Source organism: Nestor notabilis, unplaced genomic scaffold (assembly GCF_000696875.1).
Source record: "Nestor notabilis isolate BGI_N333 unplaced genomic scaffold, ASM69687v1 scaffold3265, whole genome shotgun sequence".
In the NCBI taxonomy this organism is placed as follows: domain Eukaryota; kingdom Metazoa; phylum Chordata; class Aves; order Psittaciformes; family Psittacidae; genus Nestor; species Nestor notabilis.
In genome coordinates, this window is record NW_009927689.1 from 32933 (window position 1) to 52361 (window position 19429).

General features: G+C 35.4%; 1 protein-coding gene across 1 annotated transcript in view; it reads right to left on the minus strand.

The window, feature by feature from the left end:
- The window catches only part of USP47 (ubiquitin specific peptidase 47), a 39876-nt gene extending 21634 nt beyond the window's left edge, over window positions 1–18242 (minus strand). Inside the window, exons 1-11 of the mRNA XM_010014147.1 lie at window positions 18186–18242; window positions 14931–15134; window positions 13879–13992; window positions 12616–12754; window positions 10878–10974; window positions 10217–10362; window positions 9320–9399; window positions 8304–8453; window positions 2285–2380; window positions 2041–2193; window positions 417–584 (exon numbers count right to left, since the gene is read on the minus strand). Of these exons, the coding sequence (XP_010012449.1) occupies window positions 417–584; window positions 2041–2193; window positions 2285–2380; window positions 8304–8453; window positions 9320–9399; window positions 10217–10362; window positions 10878–10974; window positions 12616–12754; window positions 13879–13992; window positions 14931–15134; window positions 18186–18242 (1404 nt within the window). The remainder of the gene's footprint in view (window positions 1–416; window positions 585–2040; window positions 2194–2284; window positions 2381–8303; window positions 8454–9319; window positions 9400–10216; window positions 10363–10877; window positions 10975–12615; window positions 12755–13878; window positions 13993–14930; window positions 15135–18185) is intronic.
- Between the last annotated feature and the right edge of the window lie 1187 nt (window positions 18243–19429).

Below are 19429 nucleotides of genomic sequence, written 5' to 3' on the forward strand. Positions count from 1 at the left end.
ATTTTGTATTGGCAAGAAAACTCAATCCAGTTTCTCCAAGATCTCTGCTGATATTTATGTCCCACAGAAGGATGACTGCTATCCTAGAGTGACTTGCTGCTCAATTCCTTTATATTAACTCAGGATGACTGAATGAACATTGAACATCTGACCTGATGTTCCAGTCAATTCAGGTCAGCCATCCTAGCTGTATCACCCTTTCCAGTCTCTTGCCCATCCTTAGCCCTACTCATTAGAGAGAAAGAATGAGAAACAGAGAAAGCCTCCATGCAGTGCAAAGCTGTTCAGGAACTTAATGCACAGGTGTGCTAACAGCACTGTTTTAGTCACAAATCCAGAACAGCACCATACAGGCTGCTATGAAGGAAATTAACTCCATCTTAATTAAAGCCAGTACAATATTTTTTTAAACATACCTTTTCACTGCCAGCCTTTGAAATTCTTTCTGCTGCACTATTGCTTTCAAGGCAGATTCCTTCATCAACTCCATCATCATTAGAAAAATCATTGCTCATCTGATCACTGTGACAGCTGCCTTCATTTTCAGCTCCACTATCAGTGCAACTCTCAGTCTGAGGAGACTTCTTAAAAATAAGACATACATACTAACATTAAACAACATTTAAAGTTACACAGAACAAGAAATAATACGTTTTTGAAATAAAAAATCCAACCTGCAAAACAACAAACCTCCTGAAAAAGCTAGAGACCTCTACAATTCAGCACCAAGAATAGGCTTGTTTCTGTTAGCAACCGTATTCAGTCCACCTCTTATTTTCAGAATTTCAGTATTTCAGAGCAGTATTTTCTGTTCTTGTGTGCAACTGAATGGTTACCACCTGGCTTCAGACTTGACAAGACCCTACCTGTTACTAGCTACAACCAAGGACTGCTAGCCTATTCCATTTGCTTGTTAATTCAATTAAATACCTGGCTGTCTAATACCAGATAACAAACCCAATTTGAATTTGGCGTGGCCCTTTTAATCAGAACCGATTTGACTGGAAATACTTTCATCCACAGTCAAAGATTTTTTTGTATTTCAACTCACTGGGCACAGAGTCAAGGTATTATAGCAAGAGTGATTAGTGTTCTATTAGCCTAAAAGCATGATGCCAACACCACCATGAATGCAGTTCATTTAGTACAAGCCAGTATATCCATCTCTTACCTGATCCTTTTTCCTCTGGATTATTCTTTCAGTCTTCCGAGAGTTAGTTTTGTGTCAAGTTCTGCTCTCCCAAATCAATCACCATTCTCATTTATACCCCTCAGTAACACTTTGAGAGGTATCAAATTGCTTATACTTCATAAAAATCAAGCTTTGTAGAGAGTGAGAAAAGCCTCTCCATATGCATATCAATGCAGTATTTCTCTTACACCACTACAAGCTAGCAAAGTGATACAATGTTTTCAGGAACAATTGAAAGAATAAATGTAGTCTTTAATACAGAAAGCACTTTAAGTACTTTTTGACGGATGTAACTGCATATGAATTTTAGCCAAAACCAGAAGAGTTAAGAGCCAAAAGATGGAAGTGAAAAAATAAAATTTTAAACATCTAGTTTCTAGCAAACACAACATTGCGAGTCAGATGGAAGGAATTAATCATCCATGTTTTTTGGACCAACTGCCACATTCAGAGTTTCAAAGCTTTGTATTACCTCTTTTAACCAAAACAGATCCAGACACAAGTTTAAGAAATATGTTTCATTCTCGATTTGCAGTATATGTAGTTGTGTGTACCCTGATAGTTTAAATCACTTACTTGAAGATATAAGAAGATATATTTCTGATTAGAAACAACTTCTTTACGGAAGCATAAAAACCATATAGTTATTAAACAAAATACGTCCTTTTCAATGTAACAAAATTTCACATGGACAGATTTAAAAACTTCAAATTAAAACATTGTCATGGCTGAAGAACATTTTATGTGTAAGAATAATGTTGTTAAAATGGGTTTATCAGACATTTTTATTTGCTTAACGAGAAACATGAAGAAAGTTGAAGACTCTTCTCTGAAACCAAACACTTTACCTCATCTTCAACGTCAATGAAGACACTCATGTCTAGCTCCTCGGGAAAAGTCATTCGATCATTGAGTTTAATTCTGTGCATAGTGGTATAATCAAAGTCAAATCTCTTCAGCTGTAATGTCAGCAGATACGGAAAATGCAAGAACCGCAGACCCTAGAAGAAGCAAAAACAAGATTATGTTGCCTTTGTCAGGACTGGTCATTTACCAAACGTAATTTTTGCAGATGATTTGGACAGTCTTTACCTTCCTCGCATCACATTTCTTCTTACATCGTTCACAAAAATACTGATTGGGGCCATCAAGAATCTCAGGCTGAATGAAAGCATGCAGTGCTTCTTCCTAATAATAAAAAGATGTTACCTGATTTTTAAATAATGTTTTACTGTGAAGGTATAAATGACAATTATAATTTTACTATGAGATTGTAAACACATAAAATTACTTCAATTAAGTCTACAATCAAAATTTGATTGACATGAACTTTGATACAGACACAGAGTCAGGAAAATATGAAGGGAAACCAACCCTTTAACCGAGCCCAAAGTTAAACAGTCAAACCACAATTACTGCTAACAATATTTCATTCAGTATTTGGTGAATCCAAATTGTCTGTTTTAATAAACATACAACATAAAATGACATTTAACCCTGTTATCTTGCACATCACATGCAGTCATGTCTGTTCAGTCAACTGCTCTGAAAACAAGCTTATTTTTTAACCCTGTTTTGGTCCTCCTCTACCACAATTTTGAGATGGTTGTTCTGCATTTCAAGAGGAGTTTATCCCAACAAACACCATCTAGGTATATCTCCTATAAAGACAAAACTAGGTTCCTAATGTAAACCTCATGAGGGAACTGACAAAGAACTGCAATTTTATACTCTGACAGCTGCCTAAAAGTTCTGTCAATAATTACAGAATCACAGAATGGTTTAGGTTTGAAAGGACCTTAAGATCTCTAGTTCCACCCCCCTACCATGGGTAGGGACACCTCCCACTAGACCATGTCACCCAAGGCCCTGTCGAACCTGGCCTTGAACAATGCTCCAAGGATGGAGCACAATCGACGGGCTCAATGATTCCTACTTTTCTCTTTTCTACAGGAAAAAATATTCAAAATACCAAACTGATCATGAGTCCTCCCCCAACACAATTCGCAACAATGATATTCAACATAAGTTGTATATACTTGAGAACAAATTTGCTCAAACAAAATTTGCTGAGAATATTGAGATGGGTTCAGTGAAGAACTTTACACAGAGATTTTAAATGTTATAACCTTTAATCCAGTCAGCTTGCAAGCCATTAAGCTCTGGATTTCTGAACCACAGGTGGAAACCAGAAGTTCTCTGTTCACTTACGGAGGTGAAAACAGATACAATTTGCACATTTAAACATTCAGTTTAATGAAAAACAACAGAAATGATGTTTTTAAAATCATTCTCTCTTACAAAGGACTGTAGCTCTTAAAAAGGACAGCTACAAAGGACTGTTCCTTGAAGTCTAGGTAAGTGAGAAGGGGCTTTAACGGGGCAGAGTAAACTCACCAACTGTAACATGGCTGGCACAGACTTAAGATTACTATCTAAATCATGTTGTTTGGTAAGTCACAGTTTGGGAGGAAATCAAGGATATGCGAAGTTCTTCAAAAAGCCTCCAATTCTTCCCTTTTCCCTCCTTTCTTTCTGAAAACTCAGGGAAGCAGCAAGAACAACGATAAAGTGAAAGTTTTACAAAAGCTCTGCTGCTGTTCCAGGAGAAAGGACTTCGCTAAAAGGGACAGTATTCTAGGTAACAACTACTCACAAACTAAAAATGTGACAAATTCAACAGAACAACTGTACATTGAGGGCAGTCATCTCATTTTAATATATTTTGATCCAGCCAGAAAAGCCTTTGAACAGCCCTGAAATGACACCTCTCAGGCAGAGATACACTCTCCAGACACATGAAAACATTTTGGAGTCTGAACTGAACTGCTGTCTGGGTATTATTCACTTCCTAAATGCTACAGGTGCCAAGTTGCTTTTGACTCAAGGGCAACAAATAGCTGATATTTATTAAGATTATGCACTGAAATGTGAGGAATCTCATGCTAAAATGTAAGAAAAGTTGCGAGCCCTGCATCAACACGAATACGAATGTATAAGAATATACAAATAATGGGATGTAAATGACTACGTAACAGACTCATGTGATGTGCAATTTAACAAGGAAACATACTATACACTTTTACATATGGGAAAAAAGTCATAATCCTTCAGCGCCCCCAAACCTGAACGAAGTATTATTACAATAGTTCTGTGATTCACTGCTTACCACACACAGCAAGCTGTGCTTTGAAAAACCTGATTAAAACTCTTGAGAACTCCATTATTTTTGAGCTCTGTGAATAGCCATGTATTTTTCAATCCTTTTATAGGGAACATTACTGTTCCTAAGGTTTACTCATTTGTGTCTCCTCCTCTTTTCTCCTACATAATCTTTACACCAGAGTTAGTTCTGCTGATTAGGATGTTTCTTAATACAATTCCTAATCTAATGCAGTTCACCATTTCCTACTCTGACAGTTTACTCAGCAAAACCAGTGACAAAGGTTCTACGCTGCACAACCTATCACATGACAACTCTATTTTATAGTAACTGTTACCTTTGAACTTATCTATCATGTAGCCTTAAAGCTACTAAGCGTTTTCAACATTCCCAACACACAGAGACTTTAATATACACCATAAATGACAAAGGCTATTTAGATTTTTTTTTTCCAGTTCATAGAATCAAAAGAACAAGATAGGCTGAAAGAGACTTCTTGAAATCATCTGATCCTAACTCCCTACTTAAAGCAGGTCCAACTTACAGCAAATTGCTCAGGGCCTTGCCCACCCAAGTTTGAGTACATGCAGTTTTTAATATCCTGATTAGGAGATTTATGACACTTAGCATTCTGAAATGCTAACTGAAACAAAGGCTAATGAAATGCTAATGAAACAAAGAGTTCAAACTAATAATTGCCCAGCTAAAGACAGGCTCTTCAGAGATACCCTTCTCCACAAAACTGCATTATGATGTAGTCAGTAGTTTCACAGGTATCTTACTGCAAGCATTTGTAAATGTACAAATTGGTAAAAGCTGTGAACAAGAACAGTAAAACTTTCATGAAAACTTAGACAATAAATAATAATTAGACAAACCTGTTCGTGAAAAAACAAGAAACTAACTGCCACATCAGATTTTCAGAAGTCTGCTAGTTTTCCCATGTTCAAACAATATACTCAACTAAAAATACAAGAACTTGTTACCAATCTAGCTGAGAAAAAGTATCACATCATCCATATTCTGCCTTCAACAGTTTTAGTTCAGCAATGACACCACGAAGTAAGTTCACACAGAAGTCCAAATTAATTTCTGCCCAAAAAAGGTCTGCTTGTATGCATAGTTATGCACTAGAAAGAACAGCTAACATACAAAAGATGGTGGAAACTAACAACACTTAACAAAACAGAACTGTACTTGCTACATGTCCCGAGTACTTGCATTACTACTAGTCTTCTGCTATTAGAAAGCCATTTCCACTGATTTCTAGTAACGTGGTTTCAGCGTGCCAGCGAGTTCCCCACTGCAGCCCACTCCTCTCAGCTGTTCTTCACCTTGAGAATTCTTTTATGTTTTGCAGTCAAAAAAAAAAAATAATTTTAGCTTATGTCTAATGCTGTTAAATTCAAGCGTCTGTACAAAGATACTAGTACCTACAGAGATCAATTGCTGCTCCTGTTTACCTCCCTGAAATAACCTACATATTTTTATGTATATACTATTGACCTCAGGAAAAGACTAATTCAGGTGTTTTCTTTTAAACCATGTCCCTGGACAATGAAGATAGTTTCTCAAAAAGTACTTAAACTAACTTGAGATACATAGTAACAAGATCCCAGTGGCCCAGAGCTGCCTAATGAGTTCGTAGCTATGCAGTCTTACTACAGGAACTTGGGGTATGGACAAAAAAAATTTCAAAATACAAACCTTAAGAACATAGTGAAGAATTTCAGAATTAATTCATATTAGGAAATAAAGAAAGCATAACATTATCCTTCCCGGTTCCTCAATGTCCCCATGTATTTTGAAGTAATACACATATTTATAGATAAATACAACAGATCAGGTATCTACATTTTTTTGATAGTACACAATGTCGAACAGTGGGATAATAAACTTGATATGGCAATCTACAAATTAACCTTATTTAAAACTCATACATCCATTCTCTCTTATTAGAAAGTAATGGAAAATCACTTACCTCTAACTAGAGTTCTTTGAAGGTAGTATCCTCCTTAGATCCCCTATCTTGGGTTGTATCGCCTGCTGCAAGTTCCCTCAGGAGCTGACTAGCAAGGTCTAAAAAGTTTTACATTCCCTTCTATAAGCCCTATTAGCGCATGTGTGAAGTTTTTGATATCTCATACCCTTTTACCTACACCTACTAAATCACCATCATCTATGGATCAATGGAGGATACTACCTTCAGAGAATTCCATTTAGAAACAGGCGATTTTTCCCTTCTCCAAAAGCAAGTATCCTCCATATCTCCCCACTGTTGAAGACTACAAAACTAAAAGTTACATCTGCTATAGATAGTACAAATGCAGGGAGGAGAATCAACTGAATATAATCAGAATATGAATTAAAAAAGCTCAAAAATTGAAGCATCGATACAAATGGCAACCATGTAACTGTACAAAAATCTTAAAACTCTTTCTCAATGTGGTAAACCCAGTAAACGCTGATTTACAGGAGAAATACCAAATAGTACTAATAGTAATCTGATGTTTAAGTTCTCAGTTGTTCAAGCTTTCTGTGTTTTTACAAATATACAAAGTTTGCTGGGTTTTTTTGTTTGGTTGGGTTTTTTTTTTTTAGCATTCCACTATGCTCATCTCTACTTAAGAAAAAAAATTCTCAGTTTGAGACACACATACAAAGCATTGTTAAATGCAGAATACAGCTATGCACACTGAATAATTTTTATTACTTTAAGAGATTGTAAAAATCTCATTATTGAATAAAAACTACCAAAAATAATTTGATTTAGGAAGTATTTCTAGAAATTAAAAGGTAAAATGAGAAGCCATACACATCAAATATCAATCTGTATCAATACAGCTTCAATTAGCTGGATAGCTTTAAAAATTTTAATACAATCTTTAAAAGACAAAGGACTTCAACTGGAATCCCTTCTGTGAGATCCATGTCATCTCATTCTTACTACTTTTCAAGACTGTACTTTAAAACTTTAAATAGCAAAGTACTTTGAACCTACACTGCAGTTTAACCTAATTCTAACAATTCTTAACAGAACTACCGTTAAGAATTACTGACTATAAGCACTTAAAAACTATTGCCAGAATATTAAATACAAAAGGAAATATATATAATAAACCTGCTAAGCCAATTAAACACTTGTTGTCGAAACAACCTTTACTGAGGAAGTTGTTTGGTTTGTTCTTATTCTCTCTCACAACTTCATCCATAGTACAGGTATTTTAAGCCACAACAGTGGATTTCAGAATTTGTAATCACTTCTTTTCAGGGGGTGGAAAAGATAAACGAAAATAACTTCCACAGATCTACTAATCAATATATATGCTTGCCAACATCAGTAATGCTGGAGCACAAGTGACAGAGAACACTAGTATATGACAGTATTTGTTACCATTAAATCGCTTATCAAAAGCATATGGTATTTGAGAAGTGAACTTTAAAAAGCACAGCAACAACATGGCAACTAAATATTTTAAATCAACGTTCTGTTCTCTCAACTAAGATTTTCAACAGTGCTATGATAATTTAGCAGATGTGCCAATAAAGAGAACAACCCAAATAAAACTTCGTGATATCATAAAAATATCTCAAGTAAATGCTGAAGATTTTATCAGTAAGAAAATAATTGATTACTGTGGCCTTCAGGCAATAAAGTTGCATTTCCCCTCCCCTTATACATGCACCAGTAGGACTCATTGAAGGGCAAAAGAAAAAAAACAAAAAAACAAAAAAAACCCAAAAAACAAAAAACCAAACCAAAATAATAAACCAAAAAGCCAAAAAAATAAATCTTCTAGAACTTGCTAGCTGGTTCACTGCACAAAGACGAACACCCCAAGATGGAGTATCTAGGATGATACTTACCATGTAACAAATTATACCACTGTCGCATTATGTATTCTATGTGTGTATGGATGCACTATTAGTCAGCATAATAGTACACACCACGCTAGCAAATGCCTGGTTGGAGCCATAGGGCCGGATGACCAAAGGAATATCCAGGTAAGTGTCGATTCTCCAGCCTTCATAGCCACATTCTAGACATCTTACATAGTCCTTCAGCTTGCCTTGATACAGTTGATTTATAAGATCAGCCTGAAACAAACAGATACCCACAGAACTTTAAACATATGAGACAGAACATCCTTCTTCAGTTTTACAAGACAACAGCTTTTTTAAACTAAGTCTTAATTGCATAGCTACACATTTAGAATACCATTCCCCAGCATCTACCTCCTGATCTCATTTTACCCTGCCCCATCACAGTACAAAAACTGAGCTTCTCAAACCACATTATATAAAGCTTTGCAGTGTACTTGACAGTCATGTCTTAAAAGTGACTACTGAAGTTTGTGTTTTAAAACCAAGTCTGATCTTGAAGACATTGTTAACAGACTGATTCTGCAGTCCTTCCCTGTGCCTCCAGAGATAGCTGCAGAAAGATGGAGGAAGTATTTGCCAATCTACAAAACTGAAAATTGGCCTACAAGTTGTCCATTATCAGAACATAGCAGATGTGAATATATTCTTTTCTCCTATATCAAGAGAGTGGGCTTGAGCTTCAAGAACCCACAACATAGCCTAATAAATGCTGACAATAAGGAAGTTATTACAGGAGTTACACAACCATTTTCTGTGCTTCAAATAAAGACCAAGTATCCAGAGTTCTGAATATTCCACTTTTAGTTGGGAAAGAAAACATAAACAACACACTCTTGAAAGTTGTACATTATAGTAGCTTAAACACTGTGTCAAACAAAAAAACTGGCAACTACTGCAGACTCTCAATAACCTGGTATTTAAAATTCAGTTAACGTTTTTCAAAATCATCCTTTAAAAACACGGCACTGCACTAGCTACTAAGGAGAAAAATAACTTACAGCTGAACCCAGGACACCCCAAAAAAACCCAAATCAATACCACACCACTGAAGGAATTGAAGAAAGTTTTCATACACTTACCTGTTCTGTTTGCTTCCATTTCTGCTCCAAAGCATCGAACATGACTCTACAAAGCTCCTGTACATCATGTTGCTGCCAAGCTGTCAGTAAATGAAATTAATCTTAATTAAAACAAAAGATGTTAATAGCCCCAATACTAACTAAAGTCTGAGAGTACTTCCTAAAAAGTTACCAATTTGTTTAAGTCTGTTCCTATTATTTACTACATTATTCACTGTTGGACCAGCATTCAATTCCACAAGCAGCTGCCTGTTAAGTTAGAAAAATGAGCGGCCAGCATGCTCACAAGTTTATGCATGAACAAGAACTGAGTACATATGCAAGAATATGCAAAAAAATACAGAAATGCTAATAGGCACTGTTACGAAATAAACTGGTTCTGGCTCATTTCCCACTTTGTGTTGATTCTCTCAAACTCAATTTTCAACTCCTTATCATCATGATTACTCCACAGAAAGATCAGCTGGTTACAGGGCAAAATTACACTATACAAGTGTCAAAAAAGACAAGAAGTGGTTGATTTTATGGAATTATCCACATTATTTTCAATTTAAGTGAAACGCGGATTTGATATTCATGATTCAAAAAGATGCAAGTTCCTAAGAGAGCTACTTCTTTAAGAAAAAAACCCCAAAACCAACTGTAATGTTAGCTTAATTACAAAAATATAACGCTTTTTACTTTAACAGCCTAAAACTCATAGATAGAATTTCTTTAAAAATCCAACACACACCACAAAAAAGTATCTACTTAGGCTATTTTGTTTTCATTGGAAAAGTGGATTCCAATAATTATTGTTAATTATTCTGCTATTTTTCCCCATCAACAGTATGTAGTTCAAGCCCCTAACAGGCAGCTGCTGAAGCAAATCTCAGAAGCTTAATAGCTGCGTATTACCTTCACTACTATCCCATCCAAAGCTCCGTGTAACATCTGTTGTTTCAATTGCTCTTTTTTTGCTGGTCTGCAGTAAAACAAACAGTCTTTGAAGCTGGTAGGGGATACTCGTCACAGGATCCTCTTCAGATTCTTCAAATTCCCATCTATTCACAACACAAGATATTTGATAATCAAAAATGCTTTGAAAACATTACTCAAAAAGGCATTTAAATCAGCATTTATTACATTTCAAGAGTTTGGCCAGATTACAAAGGTTAACTGCAGCTCTGTTTCTTGGGAAAAGTCAAATGAAATTGCTTTCCATCTGTACAGTAAATGACAATGCTAGTCTTTAAGTGTCCTAACCTAACACAAACAAACAAAAATAATTTTAAGCTATTCACTGCACAAATACAGACATGAACTGCACTTTGAATCAAACTTTACTTCAACACTTTAAGATGGGATAAATTCTTTAAAAAGCTTGTCTATGCCACAATCAGCAATGTTATCTTAGTATTTTACTAAAAATCTGAAACTTTTAGCAGATATAATTTAGAAATTTACCCAGTTTGCCTTCAAGGATCCAAAGAAATTTTGACAGGAGAAATTCAGAAGTATCTCCTACCAACATACACCAGCATAAACTTAAGAACAGGTTTTTATTCCACATACTCACTTATATAATGCATTCCTAAATTCAGGAGTCATGAAAAGTGTTTGCAGAAGGCTGTTCAAGTAGCAAGTCATTGCTTGATTTACTAGCCCCACATAGCCTAGAAACACAAGAAGAATGAGATGGAAATAACACAGAAAGATAGGAAGTCACTTTAAGAGTTAAAACATTTGACAAGATAACAATTTTGTGAGAATTTTTATTTAAGAACTGCATCCATCTGTTATTTGTTGTTATTTATGCTATGAAAATGGAGGGCAAATTACAATTGCTCATTTCTGAGAGCAATACAGAGTAACAGTTTACACGGTAATTTCCTTGAATGACAGGACGTTATTTTAGTGATGATGAATTATGTTTCACAATAATAACCAACACTTAATGTTGAATACTGCACCCAACAGAGATGTAGGTAACTATTTTAATAGTAGATTTAAATATTTTACAGAAGAAACTAGAATTTGTTAAGAAACAACTGTGTACTAGCTTACTTATTGCCTGGTGGCAACTAGAAATATCCTAGTTATAATGTAATTATAATTTGTATCTGCATTGTACTATCATCTTAGAACAGTAAATAAATAAATAATAATTAAAAAGATCTCCAAAGGGCCCTCATACGTGTATCTCCCAAAACCTTCTCCCATAATAACAAATTAAAACAGCTAGTAAAGATCAGTGTCATTTTAAGTAGCTGAAAAGGAAGTTTACTTACATTCATCTTACTGTAATTTAAAGTTTTTCTCCAAAATATGCAATATTAACAACAGTTGATAAGAAGCATAGTGCAAGAAATTAAATACGCCTATTTATACTGTGAAGCTCTTAGAAAGTATTAAAAAGACTGCAACAACAAAATAAGTTCTATACTAGTAATGAAAAGGCACCTAACTACTCCATGTAAAAACACAAACATTTTTTGTGAAGAGACTGAGTGTATTTTATTTATTACCCTACTCTATACAGATCATCTTTTCACAGTATTGAAAGAAAAAAAGCTAAGTGGCAGCTAAACTGTCTTATCTCAAAAAATTCTTCAACATGCATGAATTGGTGCAATATGAACGTTGTCTTTGTGTCTATTCAACAAAAATAGTATCAGGAGTTTCATTTCATCAGCCTCATTCCTGAGCTGTAAGTTGCTGTCTCCTCCTGCCCTCCACTGCACAACGAAAGCACCCAGCCAGCCTCCTGGGACCTGCCCTGGCACATGCCCACAAGGCAGAGCTGCGCTTCCCTTCCAGAGGGAGTCTCCACTTGCTCGAGTGGCAGTGGAGGATGAACCTCTTGGGGAATCATGATTCAGGCAGAGAAACTGCAACTGGGGACTACAGCATGAAGACTTCAGCTAACACACAAAGTGCAGAGATTTGGCAACGGCCTGTCTACAAGAGTAACAAGTACTCATTAAGCTGTCAGTGAACACACAGCTTGAGGTGAATACGTCTGATAATACAACCCTGACTACTCAACTAGGCTACAGCAGCAGATTAATATGGAAACGGAGGGCCCCTGACAGAGAGTTTGAACTGCATGGTCCCAAGTAAGAAAAGGATGGGATAGAGCTCTTCCATTCCCAAACTGACATGAGAATATCGTAAATAACATGATTGAAAACATAGTGCTGATGTGGATTTTTTAAAAATAATTTGCGATTTATTTCAAAAATCTTGGTACTGCTTTTTGAAAACATGCTAAAATAATAACAAATCAGTATTGCCTTTAGAAGAAAACACTATACCTGTCTCCGATTTGCTCAGGACTGAAGAATAAGAATAGCTTTGACTGACATAGTCATTGGTACAGCCAACAGAGCCCTCTCTTGGAAGAGGGCCTATAAATCTGTCTTGTGCACTGTCATCTGTTGTACCCGACTCCTCCTGAAAACATAAATACACCGATTCCATGCAAAAATTAGACAACAAATTTTTACTGAAGCAGCTACAGATTTTACTTTCTCCCATGGCTAAGAAATCAATTTTGCTAAGCATATCACACGAATTTTACAGACTTGCAAATATACAGTTGCTTGTGTAGCTTTCATTCTGCCCTTCAAATTCTCAAACCCTGAGAAATTGTTCTTTGCATCAGTGGAAGAAAATGCCCTTTATAATACTATATAATCAAATACAGTACTATAATGCATAAATGAAGCAAGTTTGCAATTTAGTATCTCCTATATCTCAAGCTTCCTGCACTGAAATACAGAATGAGATTTTTTTTCAGATTTAAAAGTTACAATATTCTTCCAGAATCACGCTCAAATTCTGATTTTTTGCACAATTACTTAAATGAGGGGTTTTTTTCCCCTTTTAGTTAATTAAATCCACAACAAAGGCTAAATAAGCTGCATTATGCTGACATGAGAGGTAAATAACAAATCTTAATATATCACTAGTCTATCCAATCCTTAACTAATCTCCAGCTGTGTTTGTCTTTCACTGCATCATGTATTTAAGAAATAGGAAATTTCAGATTTTCTTTTAATGTCAGACAATTGCTGGTAGCAACACTGACAACTCTTCTTGGATAATTTTTTTTTCCCCTTAAAGGTGATTTTGCAAGAGGGTAACTGTTGATAGAGGACTGCCATTTCTGAGAATTCTGTCACAGTGACCTAATATTGCTTTTAAACACCCAGAGGAAAAGGATTAGGTATATGATTAAACCTGTATTGTTAAGACTTATCTCTAAACATGTCAAAGATTAATTAATTATATAACCCTAGAACATTACTCACAGCAAGCGTTACATAAATATTTGACAAGCATGAATAAAAAGTGACAGGAAATCATTACTAATGGAACTGGGCCTACTTGAGAGAAACCTAGAAGTATAGAATAATAGTCTAAAAGTCTGTTGAGAAGGTTCCTGAAGAAGCTTATTGTAGGAAATACACAGCCCAATTTTATTTACTTTTCTGAGCTCACTAGAGCAATTCACAGAACATACATCTCTCCCTGCCCCCCTCCCAACAGTACAGTTATTTAACAATTTTACTTACCGGCATTATATGAGGCTGCTCACCATCTTTGTCTGTCAAATGCAGGAAGTTCTTCTTCCCTGGCTCAAAACCAGCATCAAGAATAGTTTTTTCACTGTTCTGATCTAGTGGAGTCTGCTGAAAAAAAACAAAACAAACCAAAACCCAAAATAAAAGAGCAAACAAACCAAACTTCTTTTTAAGAGATTTAAAACTCATTTACAGATTCTGTCCAAGTACATTGCTTGAAATAGCTTCTGACACACCAAGATGAAATGAAAATAACTATCTGTTATAAACATACCCATCATTAATACTGAAAGAATCTGGGAACAGTTTAACAAATGGTGTAAATTCAGTTTTACTGTACAGTGTAATCGTCAGGAGTTAAGACAGTGGTCTACAAGTTTCCTGCAGAACTTCCATACCATCTAATGTCCTGTATAGCTTGCATACACTTTTTTTTTTTTTTAAATAACAATGAAAATATACTTTCAGCAAGCACAAACATGACCCAAAATAAACATCTATTTCTTAAGGAATCTTACAAAGTTTCCTAGGTGTATCTACAGAAATCATATTAACTAAAACCAATACTGACTTACAATAAAGCACAGGTGTGATATTAATCATTTTTTCATATATAATAAACTCAAATGGTATAAAACATTGAAAGTCACTACACAATGAAATATTCCTCAAACAAGACCACAGGAAACAAAGGAGATGAATTATCACAGGTATTATTAAAAATACATACTGGTAATGAAAACTAGCATTACATCTGAATTACCATATAAGTTTCTCTTGTTTAGTGATTAAACACGTATATCAATTAAGAGCACACTTTGAGACTAGAATGTAGATAGAACACAATAAAATTCACCCAAATCAAAATACTGGTGTCCATCTGCTCTGATGCACCTACTACAAATTTCTATGGGACTTGAATGGGAACAGATTTTTACAGGAATTAAATGAGCACTACAGGTGCAATACAGGTAGCACTTTTCTACTATATGAAGATTTAAAGGTTCACTTTCAAGAGAGAATAAAAAGCACTTGTGCCATACCGTATCATTTACACTATCTCCGTTCCCCCACATTAAATCAAAAGTTCCATTCACGTAGCCCACTTTTAAAGCCACATCTTCAAACAGCCTTTTAAGTGGTGTGGAAGCTGGCAAGTTCAAGGTAACACGCTCATTCACTGTCTTGGAATTTGTGGTATCTTGTATTATACACAGTACCCTGGGTTCCTCAGCTGCACTTTCCACCTGAAATGACAGCAGGCAACGATTCGTGAATAAAATTAACAACATTTTGGAGTTTAGTTAAAAAATCTAAATGAGACTTCACCTATAAAATATAGTACACTTCTACAACCTAAAGATCCTAAAACTGGAGTTTCATTTTTCAAAGCAAGCATAAGAAAATTAGAACCTTCCAGTTTTGGAAAACACATGTGAAAACAAGCTCTGTTTTTAAAGAAGGGATTTGTATGGGTGGATCACTGTGTAGAGAGATAAACTACTCAAGTTCTGCACAGAATTTCAGCCAGTAAGCAGACAGAAAACTGCTTCACAAGAGGAAGAGACTTTCAAATCGTCACTTCAAGCTCATATTTTGCTTTGACATGATCATAAATCCTGCTGAGGTAGAAGTACACCTTTTGTGATTTTTAGGAAAGCAAACCAGATCTGCAAGCTTCCAAATAATCTTGGAAGTTGACCATTAAACAAATAGTAACCAAGCCACCAACTTTCTTCTACTAAATCCACTGCTGCATGAGTCACAGGAGAAATTCTTCTGCCTGAACAAAGAAAGAAAATTAATGTTGCCAAATGGCTGCTAGACAAAAAACAGATTTTAAACAGCAACTTCAATATACCTGAAATAATAAAAAAAAAAAAAAAAGCAACAACCTTGAATGAAGGTCGCAATGGATTAGTACTAAAATTTTATGGACTCAGGTAACCCAAGAAAATGACATTTTCCCAACATCTTCCAACACTGGAAACCCAGGAAGTCAAAAATGTAAGCACAAACAATTAATTCTCTCAATTATCCAAAGCTGTAGAACAATAAGGAATAACTAATATTTAAACACAGGTCACACATGAAAGCATCAGGTCAGTAAAAGGAAAAATTAGTCCCTAAGGACTAGGCCTTTTCAACTCGTAACACACAACTCATTAGTAATACGCGTCAGAGCACCCAAATCTCAGTCCACAGCTAAAGGGCACATCACCTAAAAAGGCAAAAAGATACATGCAACGCTATCATGATTTTCAGTGGATTAAAACATTAAGAATAGCAAGAACTGTGTTCACACTAAAACGGTAAGCCATGTCATAAGCATCTTCTGGAGAATAAAGAACTACAGAGAAGATCTAAACAACGTCAGCATCCATTGATTTCTACACAACCAAACTCGCAACACAGATGACCACCACAGAAGTGGTATAGTCCTTTTAGAGCTTTCACACTACCAAACCTTTTAAAAAGGTATGAAAACATTCTAGCCAGTGCTGCATCTCTTCATTTTAGAAGATTTCAAGAGCAGCTGACAGTCTTCATACAACTATAAAATACAAAGCTAGGCAACTGCAGCTCCTAATCCTATCATCATCAGAAAAAAAGTTGTCAGAGAAGGAAAAATAACCCCCCTCCCAAGCTATATTATGTTAGTTTGCTTTAGGCTGTTATTCTTCTTAAGACTTCAAAGTCCAATTTCTCCTAGTTTATAAACTGTAATGTCCTGTGTGGAAATCTTCAGTAGCTGCATGCTCAGAAAGATTCAAGGCACCATTTCCAGCAAATCTGCAACACTTCATACATTTAATCTTTACTGGAGAATTTTAGGTTTATGAACAACTTTCCAAGAAGACAGACAAAACTATTACTGAAACATTAACCACACATTAAGAAAAAAAAACTACAATTCAGAAGTCAATTTGACATACTATTTCCTCACTTTCATCCACAGCGCCCGACAGAGAGTGGACTAAACTTAAATTTTACCAGTGATTACTTTTCCTGGGTTCTTTACTTTAAATTTCCCAGCTCAGCTTCATTCTTCGATTTTACTGGGTTTTTTTGGCTAAACAACAAGCACACAACTTTTTTCTTTCATTGTGTGGTTACAAAAGAGAAGATGAAGCTCATTCAGTGGTCTAATTTCTTGATTTTTCTGGAGAAAATGAGAAGCATCTAAACCCCATCATACAATCAACCTACACTTACAACCCAGATTCCCCAGTAACAGTAGAGGTTTGCTTTGGTGGAAGCCCACCCTCCCACAGTGCAGAGAGATCAAGAGGCATTTGCTACTATTCACATAGTTTCATCTAGGAAAATATGTAAGTTAACTCAGATTTAATTATTCTCACAGTAATTTTGTACTGATCCTACAACTTGACCTGCTACTGTATATAAGCATGTCAGGAATAGAAGTTCTCAATCAGAGACTCAATTCCTTGCTGTCCTATTGCCTTTACATAACCAGCACCTTAACTCCCCCCCACACCTCCTCTCTGCAGAAGGTACCTATAAGTTTAACTCCTCCTACTCACACTTTCTCAATTACCTTTAGTGAATAGTGAATCAGTCATGACTTACACTGGAGTTGCTACAGAAATAATTAGACACAATATCTGATGGAGGGAAGTAACATTAAGCAAACAAATTATAGAAGATTACAGAAGATTTGCTGGTTGGGTTGCTGGATGTTCTGTGTCAGACAAATCCTCTCTTCCTTGTTCACAGATGTAATTCTGACAGACTGAACTGGTTTAACTCAAGGTTAGTAAAGCAAAGGGTATTAAGCCATCACTCGTGCTGCCACTGCTTCAAGATGTCCATAGTAAATAGATGAAGCAAAAATAACCTCAGTCCAACTCTATTCATGGCAAGCATTCACATATACCACCTGAACTATCAGACAACAATGCAAACGTCTTCTTTGGGGCTACTTTAATATAAGAACAGCCTAAAAGGCAATACTGGTCAGTGATAGACCTCTAAACTGTTTTGACAGCCTGTTAAACTGAGTCCACAAAGTCAACACAAAACTTAATATAACAGATTATGTAATGATTAACATTGTCAGCTACACAATTATTTTGTTTAATTAAAAGCCCACATACCAGCGTAAAAGCGTATAAACACATACTCAATTTGAAGCTTTTACTGTTAAGATTGCATTTAATACATACACAAGCTTTGTATTCAAAAACAAGCTCATGCTAAGAAATAAACAAAAGCTACACCATCATGCTGTTACTATGTATCTTGGTTATTTTATAAAGTTCATTTCATCTGTCTACCTGTGAAAATTTCTTCTTCATTTCAGCAAATATACTTTGTCTGCAACTCCAAAACATATCCTACAATATATAAAAAGAAAATTAACAAGTCAATCCTTTAAATAAGTAAATTGACCTTTTTTTGCATAGTCGGTTTTATAAGTAAAATTTTATTACCAAGTTTGAAACCACCATTCACAGAATAACTTTAAAAGGAATAGCCTTCAAATGTTCTAACAAGTGCACATTATTTTAACGTTTAAATTACCACAGGAGCAGTGTTAAATTCAAAGTTAAGTTGTAATACATGACAGACTACTTCATAAAGAGAGTAGATAAGAAAATGTAAACATCAATTTAAGATAAAAATTCATACTAACAAATTCCTTCACTGTATTAAAAGAGCCCTCCAGACAGAGGTAAACGTTTTACCTAAAATGGTTCAAGCACAAGATTAACATAAAATCCTGTAATGTAGTTTATTATTGCACTTAAATATTATGAAGCTATCCAGTTTTGAATGAAATTGCTTTTTCCTGCCTATTTGCTGCAGGAAAGTTTTTCTTACTATCAACTCATTTTGAAGTATGCAGCTGAAGGTAAGCAAGAGACAAAGTTTTTGACTTTTCCTATTCCTGATATTGCTAAAGCTTTCTTTGCTTGCCTCTGTACCTCAAAAATACAACAAGAAACGTCACCTGTACAAAACTCTTTTTCTGACTATGGACAAACATCAAATTAACTAGTTTCTGAAGCATTGCACTTTTCCAGAAAGGAAAAACAGAAAGCGAGAATGAAGATACTAACAACATCACTGCTGTTTCCCAAATTTCTTCAACTGCGCCCTCAGACAAAATTACCAAAATATAGACACTGACATAATCTTTACAGACATGTCCTATTTGCCCCACCAAATGACCTGCAAAACCAGCACAAATTAGACCACTGCATTCAACTTCTTAGCAGGATGACAATAAAGTGAGATTTCTGTCTTTGCATACAGAGAACCAAAGTTCCAGTTTTGAAGTTTTAATGATCCCAGATTAGTAACTGTACGTAGCAATTGTTTTCTTTACACACCAGTCTGTAATTTCAGATTTGACAGAGGTTTTAAGAATTAAAAAAAAAACAAAAACAAGACACACCAGAAAACAAACACCACCACAATGTAAATGTTTTGCTGCTTACTAGTTTTACCTGCTCCCAGTTGGAATTTACATACATTTTGCTACAGTAACTTAAAAGTTTAATAGAGTCCCGGAAGC